Source organism: Mercenaria mercenaria, chromosome 7 (assembly GCF_021730395.1).
Source record: "Mercenaria mercenaria strain notata chromosome 7, MADL_Memer_1, whole genome shotgun sequence".
Taxonomy (NCBI): domain Eukaryota; kingdom Metazoa; phylum Mollusca; class Bivalvia; order Venerida; family Veneridae; genus Mercenaria; species Mercenaria mercenaria.
This window is the reverse complement of record NC_069367.1, coordinates 3,549,352-3,563,966: the sequence shown is the minus strand read 5'-3', so window position 1 is coordinate 3,563,966 and position 14,615 is coordinate 3,549,352. Positions and strand designations below refer to the sequence as shown.

At 34.9% G+C, this 14,615-nt stretch overlaps 1 protein-coding gene across 1 annotated transcript; it reads right to left on the bottom strand.

The window, feature by feature from the left end:
* Nucleotides 1-1,354: 1,354 nt before the first annotated feature.
* LOC128558762 (uncharacterized) lies at nucleotides 1,355-5,216 on the bottom strand. The gene is made up of 5 exons (XM_053548969.1): nucleotides 5,039-5,216; nucleotides 4,424-4,533; nucleotides 2,931-3,327; nucleotides 1,968-2,458; nucleotides 1,355-1,647 (listed from the first exon to the last, which is right to left on the bottom strand). The coding sequence occupies exons 1-5, from the start codon at nucleotides 5,085-5,087 to the stop codon at nucleotides 1,360-1,362; spliced, it is 1,335 nt and encodes a 444-aa protein (XP_053404944.1). The 5' UTR covers nucleotides 5,088-5,216; the 3' UTR covers nucleotides 1,355-1,359.
* Nucleotides 5,217-14,615: the final 9,399 nt, after the last annotated feature.

The window sequence follows — 14,615 nt, the reverse complement described above, 5'->3', positions numbered from 1 at the left end:
ATTAGTAAACAACTAATTCTCAAATCATATAAACATATAATCTGTCAGTCAGTAACTAAGTATAACAGCTTTCTGAAAAAAAATATATCAGTATTCTTCCTGACATCTTCTTTTTGCTTTGTTTTGTACGATCTGGATGTCAGTCCCTTTAATAACCAGTACGACCTAGTATAAAGCCAATTCGCAATTGCCACGAAATTTTAAGGTAAAGAAAAATGTTAAGACACGGACAGAAATTACTAATTTAGTAAAGGTAGACACACTAAGAACTAAAGAAAAGATATAAAAAGAATTATAAAAAAGATGTTAAAACTTTAAGGTAGCTGAGCCGTTATGACAGTCGGTATTTTCCGTTCGTTTTCATGTTCTTTTCCGTATGTGATTTCGTTACTCTATGGTCGTAATGAAAATGGCCGAATGATGCCGAAATAGCAAAACGAGATTACGTAATCGCACGGAATTTGCCGATTGTCAACAACGATAACGTGTAGACGCTGCTATGCTTTGTTGTTTCAAATCTCTCACATTCACTGGCATCACAAAATTTCCTCCTTTCTTTAAACTGGCAAAATAGAATTTTCACTACCAAATCAAACCAAAATTTGGGGTTACGAAATATTCATTTTATCAACTTCGAAGAAGGAAGTGATCAGTCATAAAAAGAAATAATAAAAAAAGGTTTGAATAGACTGTGTGCATGAATAAGGTGCGTCTTCAACGAATTTGATTTCATTGAAATGAAACAGGATGTAGTAAATGTAACACGATTACTGTATGCCCAATAGAGAATCCTCACACTCGCTGGCGGCGTCGGTTTCCTCCGAATAAGTGTCATCAGCTAGTTGAATGACCAAGTTGTGAAAGAGCTATGTCAACCATGTTGAATAATTCACAATCATTTGAAATTTGATATTGATATTTGAAAAATCTATATTATTGCGAAAATAGCAAAATGATACAAGTAATGCAATTCAAATACATCTTTAACATTATTATCATTTTAAATGTATGTTACCAAAACATAAAATGAAAAAAAATATATATATATATATAATAAAAAAAAATTTTGATCTCCGTTGGAATTCGAACTCATAAAAGTTAGATTCTAGAGCCGTCACGTTACCACTGCACCACGGCGTCTAATTGTCGAAGAGGCAGTCATTTAAATATTTATTATAAAAATAAGTTATAAAAAGGTAGGTTATCCCTTTACTGAAGTGGTTTGTTCCAGTAACCTTTCAAATCTATTAATAAAAGCGACAGGTCACTCCTAAATGCTAGTACATTACGACGAAACGAAATGTAAACAAGGAAATTTTACATTAGATGAATTTATTTTATTTCTGCCTTGAAATGAGATTATAGATAAGATAATAAACAACCATTACCTTGATTTTTTGCATTCGGAAAATGGCTGTCCACCACATAGGTGAGAGTTACAGCCTGCCAAGAATAATCGCTGGTTTTGGATAACGCTTTGAATAAGGCTGAGTTCTGTAAAACACTATTGCTTTCTTTGGCAATGACAATATCCAGCATCCACTGTGACTTAAAGAACGTAAGTGCGATTTCCTGTTCGGTATCCGAGTAACTGCAATTTCCGTTCACACTCACACTGTCTGGGACAGAAACAGTTGCCGTGCCGGTCTAATAATAGAAAAAAAATATTATATCGTCATGATAGTTGAATATTTCAGTATGTAACCCTTTTTAAGGTTTCATGAAAAAGTAAAGGGAATGTACAGATTTCAAGAAACATCTGCAAAAAGTCAAATTGGCACCATTCTAGGAGATGTACGTACGCATATAACCAGTTTGTAAGCGAATTGATCATTGATAAAGAAATTTTGACTTTGATTTAAGCATAAACGCTTCAATTGGTAAACAATAACGGTGTTGTGAGCTCCCATAGCTCTTCTCGTTTCTTGTGAATTTTGTAATAATTGAATTTAAGAAACAATACTTACACTGCCATCCCTTTTCTGGAACGGGATGTCAAATGTTATTCTTCCTTGCAGAACAATACACACTTCCTCGTTGTCTCTTACAACGTACTTAGAGCCATGTGGAAAAGGAGTAGTTGGGATCATGGTCGTCGTTGTTTCTATTTCTGGAGCAGTTGTCATATTTGAATATGGTTCAGTCGTCATGTTTGGTTGTATTGGGGTTGTTGTTTCCGGTTCAGGTTCCGTAGTCGTGTTCGGGTGTATAGGAGTTGTCGTTTCCGGTTCAGGCTCTGTGGTCGTATTTGGCTGTATTGAAGTTGAAGTTTCCGGTTGTGGCTCTGTGGTCGTGTTTGGCTTTATTGGAGTTGTCGTTTCCGGTTCAGGCTCTGTGGTTGTGTTTGGCAGTATTTCAGTCGTTGTTTCCGGTTGAGATGAAGTTGTCTCATTATGAGGTACAACTGTCGTTTCCGGCCGAGGTGTAGAGGTAGCCGAGTCTTGACTACATTCTACAACTGATAAAGATATAAACCCGTACTTTTAGTAGATCAACGGTTATAACTGTCTCGAATTTTATAAAATAAAAGTAAAATCAGTTTTGCTTTACATTAAAAGACTAACTTTAGAAAACCGGGGATTGTTCTGAAAATGTTGATGCTACCCAAACAAACTTTAATTGATTGTAAAATCTAAAAGTAATTTACATTCACTGTGCTCGATAGTTCAACATTTTTACTTCTATCAGTTTATATATATATACATGTATACCTGTTTATGATGTTAAAACATACCTATCTATTGATATACCTTGAACAGCATTCCAACAAGTTATAACAATTTATTTATTTATATTGTTGGGTTTTAACGTCGCACCGACACAAACTTATAACAAAGTTATTCAGAGTATACTCGGATTATGCGCTTTGGTATATACTAGTGACAGTAAAGTAATTGTGAAATGAGATTAGTGTTAAAATATTACCTTACCTGGCCCAAAAGTGCTGTCTCTGATGCGATACGCCTGCACCTTTAAATTCCTTATCATCATTGCCATCATAAAGTTATTATTTGGTCTGAATTTTACCGTCTCCTGAGTCACGCATACGTATGAATTAGGGGTATCAGTGCCTAATGATAAATGTTTCTCATCATTTAATTCAATCGCAGTTGTATCATTCATATGTTTAAAATGTTTGGCGGCGTTGAGCGTAAATCGGACAGACATATCAACATTGCCATTTTGTCTTTCAAATGTAAACATGAGAAGTTCTCCGGATGGAAAAATACGGGCTGATAAAACAGCTGTTGTTCCTATATAAACATTTCCGCAGTTGCTTGAACCCTTAACAACAGTTGCACCCTTCAGTGTGAAATCTGGTGCTTCCTGAAAAAAATAAACGGTTGCAAAATCATTTAAAAAGCTATACACAGTCACTGCACATAATGATGGACTATACATTAAAGGTTTTAATACATGCTTTTCAGTACATTATTGAAATATTAGAGCAGAATATATATCTGGTATTTTCTTAGTGAAAAAAATCAAATATATTTGTCACTGGTAAAAAACTATAAAATGAGTAAATTTAATCAACCATGAAATATAAAGAAAAAAACTGAATAGTTTTCATGTATGATCAAAATATCTTTTACTCGTGAACACCATATTTTACATATTCACTCGGGGTTATGCCAATCCTGAAAGATATTTCAGTTTTACAGTTTTACGATGAAACAAACAAATTTGTCTATTTAGACATTTTCTGACCATAATTCGCGACATTTGAACAATTCTATACAATTATTGCCTTTTTTCTGAGGTCGATATGTGGATTTATCGACCTGTTAAAAGCCATATCTTATTTATCGACAGGGCCTGAAAGGCAACAATTGTTTTATAATCAAATCCGGATTATTCATAAGTATAAAAAATTAAATATGAATGTATGCAGCCTTTGGTAATATTTCGTAGTAAATTGTGTACGACGTATTGTCTTGACGTCAAACCATTGTTGTTTACGTATGACGTCACATTTATTCGTACCTAAGCGATTTCGCACGTGACGGTTTTCGGTACGGTAGGCCCAGCCCACCAGTCAATATGATAATTTATCACAGATCATGTGACCGTGTTCAAACCAATCGCAATCAACAAAAAAAAAATCAATTTAATAATAAAATGCTGTATTTCACGATTCTGTTACATAACATATTAGGTAAACATATAGAAAACATACCACTCCGAAAGGAGTTTTAGTAATTTCTAAATATAACATTGCAGCAGATTACCATTTATCCAGACTGATCATATGGAAGCAAATTTTAAATGACAGATAATCATTAAAATCATAAAAGAAAATGTTATGAATATGGGGTAGAAGGCAAAAGGAACATCGTTCATTACATTGAAATTGTTTATAATAAAATACATGTAGTATGGGCTGGAATATCAAAGCTATATTTGGTACAATTTCACTGACCTCAGTTTTGTTATGATTTGTATAGGCAAGATTGAATGTTGCATCAATGTCAAGCAAAATACACGCTCCTCCAGGTATTAAGCTGTGGAGTTCAAAATGTTCGCTGTTTGCTGCAGTGAAAGAATGTATTATAAGTAAACCTATCAAAATTTTTACTTCTTTAATATCATAAAACTTGTAATCTTGTAATCAAGGCAAATCTTGCGAAAGTTTAACATTGTAAAACACTTGTCATGTAGAACTGACAAAAGTATGCTTTGAACACAACAGAATTGACAGAAGTGTTCTACGACTGACGTATATAATACTGTTTCGAATAAAAATAACCATGGCTGAATGGTCATTAAGCACTTGTTCCTCACCGCTACACGTTCTGAATCTCACTTTGGAAATAGAATATATCATGTGATGAAATCATCCAGCTGTCCTATGGAAGGTCTGTGGTTTTACTCAGGGCGCAAGCCTTGGCCTGCAATCGTGTCCGGAGGGGCGGCTTGGGTCTTCTTCCACTATAAAACAAAACTGGAAAGTCCCTATATTAACTATAATTATGTCGATGTGACCCAACAAAACGAAACAGTAATACTTGCAACAAACGAATAGAAAGGTACAAACCACTGATGAAGCATCCAAGAAGGAAAACAAAACCTCCAATAAACTTCATTATTACTATTGTTGCTGACTTTTCTTTTAAATATTCACTAAATGTTTTACATAGTAATTTTATTGTACAGTTGATAAATATCAGTCAGTTTGTATTACAACTTTATCAAGTCATGATAAAATTTAGGTATGGTCACGGGACACTGATATGAGGATAGGTTTGTAAATCTTAATTTCTTGATAACGTCTACAAATTTAAAATGGGGATGGTGACCCAGGAAGCACATAATCTATCAAAAATCAAATAAACCTGACCGTTGAAACAAGCAGGCCTGGATTTGTTGCCCGAAAGTGTTCTTTCTTTATGGCGATTTGTTGTGCTAACATTATCACAATATATCATTAATTCTGTACAGAAGATAATCCTTAAAATTATAAATGAACCGCGCCATGGGAAAACCAGCATAACAGCTTTGCGACCAGCATGGATCCAGACCAGCCTGCGCATCTGGATCCATGCTGTTCGCTTTCAAAGCCTATTGTTATTAGAGAAACCGTTAGCGAACAGCATGGATCCTGACCAGACTGCGCGGATGCGCAGGCTGGTCTGGATCCATACTGGTCGCAAAGCCACTATGTTTTCTCATGTTGCGGCTCAAATATCAATCGGTCATTATTTACATATACATGTATTTGGTTTCCTTTCCTTACGAAGACGCGATGCAAAAACAATTTGCTAGAATTTTGAAATATCTTACATAGTTTTACTATCAATATTTAGAATCTGAAAATATTAATAATAGCTGATATTCTTAACAGACTTCGTAAACCTTTCGGGAAATTCATTAAAAATATCAAACGTTTTAATAGAAAAGGCTATAATCTTTATTTCTACAGCTGCTCTTTTGATTGCGAGATAACGGAACTGTTAGGTACTTCAAGATAATCCGGCCTAAAATCCCCTCAAGGGATGGACTTGTTTAATAATTACCCACTGTCCCGTTTCTTCATGTTCTTAAATGTGTTTCTCTTAGTGCTGTCACAGAATTAAATATATCTTTACACAGGCATATAATTTATGTGTTTAGGTTTTACAATGCGTTGCTATGGTTTCTGAAAGAGCGTAAGGGATTCACCTGACGGACAGTTATTTTATTTACTCTGTCTTGTTATATATGTTATTTTACAACTTCCTGTTGGAACATTGTTGGAACAATAGAGTGAAGTTTGGCGTCAGAAATTTTCTTAAGTCTCCCAAGCAGTGGTTTTGCTATTGACCTTTCAAAGACAGTGCCCTGCTGAGTTCTGCATGTATGTTTTTGTCTGTCTGTTATTTGTATGATTTTATTATTGCATTTATTTATGTTTATGTATATTCATTTTCTTGGCTTGTGTACACGTATATTTTACCCATATCCCTATTTCTTTGCATTTTACTGTATATTGTAACATGGTATGACGCTATTCAAAGAGGTTTTAACTTTTTTTTTTATTTTCAGGCACAAAATGTTTGGTAATTATCATACTTAATACATTTCTCAATTATGTATAATAACAATTATGGAAGAACAAAAATTGTTTGTTTTTGGTAAACGCAGGTTTTTAATGTATAACGGTGGGCAGTTAACTTAATCAGTGTTCCTGGATTCTGTACCAGTACAAACATGTTCTCCACAAGTAACTGCCAACTTCCCCACATGACTCAGACATGGAAGACGAATGATTTCAGACACAATGTCTCCAATCCAATCGTCAAGGAAAACATAGGCCTCGCTCGGGGACCGAACTCACGACCCCACGATCTGTAGATCTGCGCTCTCCCCACTGAGCTAAGCGGGCGAAGCAGTTATTCTGTTTCGTTTTGGATCATTAACATTTGTGTCTTATCAAGTTTCATAAAAAACGGTTATCAGTAGGTACAGTGAGATATGAGCCGCGCCATGAGAAAACCAACATAGTGGCTTTGCGACCAGCATGGATCCAGACCAGCCTGCGCATCTGCGCAGTCTGGTCAGGATCCATGCTGTTCGCTTTTAAAGCCTACTGCAATTAGAGAAACTGTCAGCAAACAGCATGGATCCTGACCAGACTGCGTGGATATGCAGGCTGGTCTGGATCCATGCTGGTCGCAAACCCACTATGTTGATTTTCTCATGGCGCGGCTCATATGAATAAACAGTTAACAAAACAAACAAACAAACAAACAAAAAAGAAAAAAAAAGGGGAAAAAAATCTTGGACTTTATGTATTTGATTTAGTTAACAAAAACAACCTTTGTTTCGTTTTTATCAGAAAATCATATCTGATCAACATGTAGAACACATCTGTAATCATATCAAAAACATTGATAAACACGAACACTAATTAAATGAATTCCAGTTTCAGTTAGCAGCATAATACATGATTAAGTATGCTCAGTTCCAAAAGAAAGTGTGCACTTTTTAAAGGTCCAATACTAAGGAAAGTGAACATTTTAATTTCTTTTAAAAAGCACAGAAACTATTTCATTTAATTGGAAAATGAAAGTTGGTATGTAGAAATTCGAAATAAATCGCAGTATATGTACAATTATTTTTCTATGAAGTATGAAGAAAGTTAAAAAGACCTGGGGGGTCATTCTGTCGATTCATTGAAATTTCAACATAATACACATACATTTTTTTGAGTTCCAAAGACCTTCTGTAAATTTTGACCTGCCAATCTTCATTATTTAGTGTCTTGCAGAAGTCTATGCACTGGCTATGAAAAAAATTGCCAACTCACTTTCCCTTAGTAATGGACCTTTAAGTTTAAATATTTCAAAAAATTCTCCGACGTTTTTTTTTTCATTTTTTCATACACTAACTCTCAGGTATAACTCAAAATCTAAAATATAAAATGCACACCAATTTGTTTACGAACTGATTTAAATTTTGGTACCAAACATGATAAGTTTTCATGAAAATAACCGAAAAAAAATAACAGAAAACTAAGTGCACACTTTCTTTTGGAACTGAGTGTATATTAATTTTCAGAGAACACTCCTTCATATGAAAATGGTATTACTAAAATTGAATCATGGACCAGTCCATCTTAGAATGTAGCAGGCTAAATGTTAACTGGCAAAAGATGGCTCAAGAGCATTAGTACACGTGTTGTCGCCATATAGCCTTTAATAGGAAGTGCGATTCTTATTCAGTGAACTGTTGTTTACACAGAATTGGTATATTTGTACACAGCAATTGTTTAAAATCCCGCTTTTCCGGAGTGATAAATTACTATCAGCCCTGGCCATAACCTGCCAAATCTAAAATATCAAAATCGTAATTTGTTGTTAAACTGCCAGGGTGATAAGTGGTTTTGAATAAATTGTAAATAAAACAGCACTGTCTGGTAACTCGTGCTTTTGAAAATAAGTTACCTGATAATGTTTTTTTTTTTTTTGTTTTTTTTTTTTTTGCATTCTTATGTTAATTTGTGATTATATTGCAATGAAATGAGAGAATAATTCTTCAGAATGAAAATTTTAATAAGAAGAATAATTCTAACTCTATGAGATTGTCTTTTATATAAACAAAGAAGGATTTTACCGTGTATTGTCTTGTCAATAAAACACGTTTCGCAAAATGACCTGCCTTTGGCTATTCCGCCTTATAAAGGATTCAAGATTAGTGTCCCTCTCTGGTGTAATTCGAACGTGTTAGAATGGAAATAGATTTTAGTTTTGCGCGCTTTGTTGGCAAATAAAAACATGTTTGTTTCTTGTTTTTTTTTCTCGCAAAACTGAAATCTATTTCCCAAACATAACACACAATAAAGACATGATTGCTTATCAGATATCAGCGTTATAGATACCGAGCTGCACCATGTATGTGCTGTCATGGTGATAGAAACATACTTTAGTTTCATTTTTGTAACAACTGGAAAGAGATACACTTGGCACTTAACACGGTAATGGTAATGAAATTATGGAATAACGCATGCGCAACAAAATGGACGTACAATTTGAAATTTAAAATATAAACTGTAGAATAATTGGATTTAAAGTGTTAAATTTGGATTAAATCACGATTAGGTGTTTCATAAAGTTGTATTATATCGTTGTGGACTTTTATCGAGACAGTTCTTATGCCGAGGAACAAAGCAAACAAGCGTAAAAAGTCCAATTCTTCACCAAATACGAGTAACGGGCAAACAAACAACAAACAACAAAGGAAAAACATGTCACAGAGTTTCACAATGCAAAATACAGCTAATGGACAATATGCTGTGAATACAGGATTTAACAGTGGAAATCAGATGAATCAAAGCTTTGGCCAACCGGTAAATATGAACAATATGACTTATAATATGCCAGGTCAACAAATTCAAGGGTCGCCATTTTCTGGTCAAAACAGTGCAAATATTGTGAATCTAGGTCAACCAATGTCACCCCTTGGGCCAAATATACCAGGATTACAGCTGACGAGCACTCCAGCACTGCAAGCGCCCCCGAGCCAAGATCAGTTCAGTCAGATATTGAATCGTTTAGCGGCAATTGATCAACAACTCTCAACTGTTCAGGAGATTAAGAGCATGATGACTGGATTAACGGTAAATGTCAAAAATCTGGAACAAAAAGTTGACAATATAGACACAAAGATCAAAGAGTTAGAAGCAAGCCGAGAATTTGACAGTAAGACAGTTGAAGAATTAAAGAAAAAACAAGAGGAGCTTGAGTCTATTGTGCAGAGCTTAAATAAAGTTGAAACCAAAAAGCAGGGAGTGTGATGACTATATAAATGAGCTTAAGTGCAAAGAATTCAAAAACAATTTAATATTCTTCAAGGTCGCTGATGATAAAGATGAGACAGATGAGCAAAGGAAAGAGACAATAAAAACATTATCAAAAATGACACTAAGGTAGACAAAGCCGAGGAGATTCATTTCGAAAGGATCGAGCGTATGGGAAAGCACAACCCAGGAAAAACAAGGCCTATTCTTGTCAAGTTCGAGGATTATAATGTCAAAGAGGAAGTCAGGAAGTCTTGTGGAAGTTTGAAAGGAAAGGAAATCGGTGTTAGCTAGCAGTTTCCTAAAGACATCCAGGAGAGACGCGAAGATCTCGTTCCGGAACTTAAAAAGGCAAGAAAAGCGGGCAAAACGGCATATTTGAAATATGACAGACTGGTAATAGTTGATAAGATCAAAGAGGTGCCCGAGGAATTAGTCGGTAGTGCGTAGGAGAGACACGAGAGTGTTTTGAAAGTACTTTCTTGGAATGTAGAAGGTTTGACTGCTAATAAGAAATCGTCAGAGAACTTTTCGAGCTTTATTTCAAATTATGATATAATATGTTTATCTGAAACATGGACAACGGCAAAATCAAGCATTGAACTTGAAGGTTATGTTACATTTCATTCATATAGAAAATTTCAAAATAGACGAGCGAAGCGAGCAAGTGGCGGTCTAATTGTTTTTGTGAAAGAGTCGATACAAAAAGGAGTGACTTTAATAAAAAATGAAATTGACTGTCTTCTATGGATTAAACTTCATAAAGACTTTTTCCATACGGAAAGAGGATTGGTATGTTGCATCATTTTATATTGCACCTGAAAATTCCCCCGTTCACGATATTTATAATTTCGATATATTCCAGCAGCTGGAGCAAGATATTACGAACTACTCACAGGTTGGACGCGTACTTATAACTGGTGATACAAATTGCAGAATCGGACAGAAAAGTGACTATATTGAACACGAATCTCTCACAGACCTTGATCTAAATCAAAATTTGAATTATGTCCTCTGTCAGCGACGCTCAATGGATTATGGGAACAATCGGTTTGGAGATTTAATCCTTGACTTATGTATAGCTACAAATATCTGTCTAGTCAACGGTAGATCAAGGTCAAGTGACGATAACGGTCGGTTCACGTGCATGACACATAACGGTGAAAGTTTGATTGATCTCGTAATTACCCGTTATTCGAACTTTGAACATATTGTGGATTTTAAAGTGCATAATTATACAGAGTATTCCAATCACGCCCCTGTTACATTTGGATTAAAGGTGTTTAACTGTGACAACGATACGAATCAATGCCCGAAGGTGTATTACAAATGGAACGATACGTTCAAGGAGCAGTTCAGGCATGAATTAATGTCTGACAGAAATGTCCTAGATGAATTCATGAATAATGAGAATTATTCAACGGAGGAAAAAACCCAGTTCTATACAGAGTTTGTTGTATCTCGTGCGAATAAGTACTTTTAAAAAATCCTCATATCGCAAGAAACCAGTTTTTCTCAACGGAAAGCCACATGTCATGAATAAGTGGTTCGACAATGAGTGTAAGGAGAAACTTCAGAAATATAAGGAATCAATTGAGCATTATACGTGTAGAAGAAATGAAGAATTTTATTTATATGGAGCAGTGTAGAAAAGGTTACAAATATTGTGTTAAAAAATGCAAGAGGCAATTTAATCTGAAACGTGCACGGGAAAATGAATGAAATGAGACGTAAAAAGCCGCGTGAATTCTGGAACATGTTTCGTGCAAAGGGCAAACAATCCAGTGAAAATATATCGATGGAAGAATTTTACACACATTTCAAGAATCTCGCGGCAGGAACGAATGACGTTAACCCGGACGTGGAAGATTTCATGGAGCATTTTGAGCACAGGGATGTGACCCAGGATGAACCATTAGAAACTATTGATTTACCAATTACGCAAGACGAAATTCGTAAAGCTTGTTCAAAGTTAAAACGAAATAAAAGTAGTGGCATAGATTGTATTATAACTGAATATTTTATTGAAACAATAGACATATTAAGTGATTCTCTAGAAATATTGTTCAATAGTGTTCTTGATAGTGGAAAAGTTCCAAAGCAATGGACACAAGGTGTAATTGTACCATTATTAAAAAAGCCTCCGGCAACTGATACAAATAATTATCGGGGTATTACATTAACGAGTTGCTTTGGTAAACTCTTCACAAGTGTATTAAATGAAAGGCTTAAGAATTGGGCTATAGAGAAGTTTATCAAAGTTTATTGTCTTTACATATAATACATGAAATCAATTCAATAAAATACATGTATGGCCAATCTTAAAGGATTTGTAATAGACATCAAATCAAACATTAAAACAGTTTAACAAATCAATGGCACCTTACTTAATATATAGTTACAAAGAACTACAAGAGACTGCATAATCTCAATCATATTATACATTACAACAATATGACTGAGTATTAATATGTACATGATAAAATGTAGACTATAACTGCTAATCAAGACTAAAATCTGCCATAAAAGGATTCTAGAACTAAGACACTGACAGGGAAGTTATGCACTAATGCGCTAGGGGAAAAAATGGTGTTAAGAAACTAAGTATCACCTCAGATCAGATCTGAAATGAACAGATTAGCAGTAATATTCTACATAAATGATAAAAATAATGTACATATGTACTAAAAGTAAAATACAATGGACATTATTTACAAAGAAAACACATTCTTCTATTAAGTATACAAAAACAGGTTTTGGCACTAACCCTTATAACATCATGGTTGGAAAATATAAACTTAATTCTATCATTATCAGTGAGTGACATAAAATTTTCACCAATATCACAAGCTTTGCTGAACAAGGCATTTCTTAAATCACTATATACCTCGCATTGCATCAGTACATGTATTTCAGTTTCGACATCATTACAGAAAGGACAAATTCTGTCATCAAATCTGAGACCTTCATAGCGCCCAGTTTCTATTCTGAGAGGTGCAACACCTAGTCTAAATTTACAAAATGATGATCTATGTGAAGGCGGTAAACTCATTGAACAGTATTTTTCTACAACATATTCTGATTTAAAAGTGCAATAAATACGAAGTTTGTTACCACCATTTCTAGAAGGACCAGTATTATTATTTATTTTTGTTAACCAATCTTGTTTAAATTTACACATAGCAAGATCTTTAAGTTTCTGCACATTGGAAGACATAATTGGTGAATTAATACATGTATTTAACATACCAGTATCATGTATTTTCTGACAAACATAAAAGAACCAGTTCTTACAACGACTGCCAGCCAAGGCCATAGACCAAAGCGCAACTCGTTTATTCAAACGAGATTCATTGGTGCGGGAAAGACGTACCAAAAGCCGGTACACAGAGACTAATTGACGGACCTGCGGAGGATCCCAAACCAGCTCACCATATAAACCCATAGTTGGTGAGTACTTGCCTACTCCCAGAAAAAAGCGCATTGCCCTATTCTGGACTGTGTCTATACATGAGCGAGCCCTGAAGCCCCAAATGCTAGAACCATACTCAATAACAGGCCACACCAATGAATCATATAATTTCTTAAAAACATCATGTGGGAAACCTCCTGCCGGTTTACTTTTAGCAATTAGTAAGGCTAGAGCACGACCAGCGCTTTGTGCCACAGCCTTGGCAGTAATACTATAGTCTAAAAATTCATTTAATACTAAACCAAGGTAAGTGTATCTATCAACTACATCTAATGTTTGATTACCACACATAAAACTGAAAGAAGACCTCTGAACAGATTGTTTTCTAAAATGCACAACATTACTTTTGTTAACATTGATAGTCATATCATTTGTACCACACCAATCATGTAAGGCGTTCAATAAAAGTTGCAAATCCTTGGCTGACTCTGCCATAAGAACTATGTCATCAGCATACATGAGAAGGCAAACTTTCTCATTATTTATAGTTACATCAACATTCAAAGCTTTTATATATGTAGCAAGATCATTTATATACAGATTAAATAAAAGTGGCGAAAGAACACAACCTTGTCTCAACCCGCACGTTACATCAAACCAATCTGTATGTAAATTATTGACTCTAACGCAAGAGTATGTGGATGAATACAATGACCTTAAACAAGAAAACATTTTACCGGACACTCCAATATCCGAAAGACGCTGCCAAAGCTTATGACGATTGACTGAATCGTACGCCTTACGAAAATCAATGAACGCACAGAAAGTCGATTTCCCGAATGCCTTACGAGTCTCAATAATTGACGTAAGGGACGATATCTGATCAACCGTACTACGATTCTTCCTAAAGCCATTCTGTTCATCCACAATCTTGTCATTTACATTCACCAAGAAGTCAGTCTATCATTTTATATAAAACAAAACATCTTGTACATAGCAGGGGCTAAAGCTAAAATTCCTCTGTATGAAAGAGGGTCTCTTGGATCTAATGTAGAAGACTTAGGTATTGGATTTATGATGCATTTGCTCCAAATAGATGGTAAACTACCAGAATTAAAACAAACATTATACAGTGCATGCAAAAATAATACTGAGGTATCATTTTTCAAAACATCAGCTGGAATTGTATCATACCCCGAAGCCTTACCACGCTTGGCATTGTCAACGGCTTTTTTCACTTCCAATATTGAAATATTATCATTAAAGATTCTCGGACTATCATCATTGGACGACATTGTATAAAAGTGACCAGATGTATTTCCATGGTTAACATTAAAAAGTGAGCTAAAATCAGACATTTTCTAAGAACCTTGTCAATGTCATGCGTGATAGAGCCATCACTATCAACAATTTCTACAGGGATTT

Coding starts and splice junctions, on each gene's coding strand:
- LOC128558762 (XM_053548969.1), bottom strand. CDS start 5,087: ATGAAGTTTATTGGAGGTTTTGTTTTCCTTCTTGGATGCTTCATCAGT. Junction 3,328..4,423: donor CAAATCATAACAAAACTGAG/GTCAGTGAAATT, acceptor TATTTTTTTCAG/GAAGCACCAGATTTCACACT. Junction 1,648..1,967: donor TCCAGAAAAGGGATGGCAGT/GTAAGTATTGTT, acceptor TTCTATTATTAG/ACCGGCACGGCAACTGTTTC.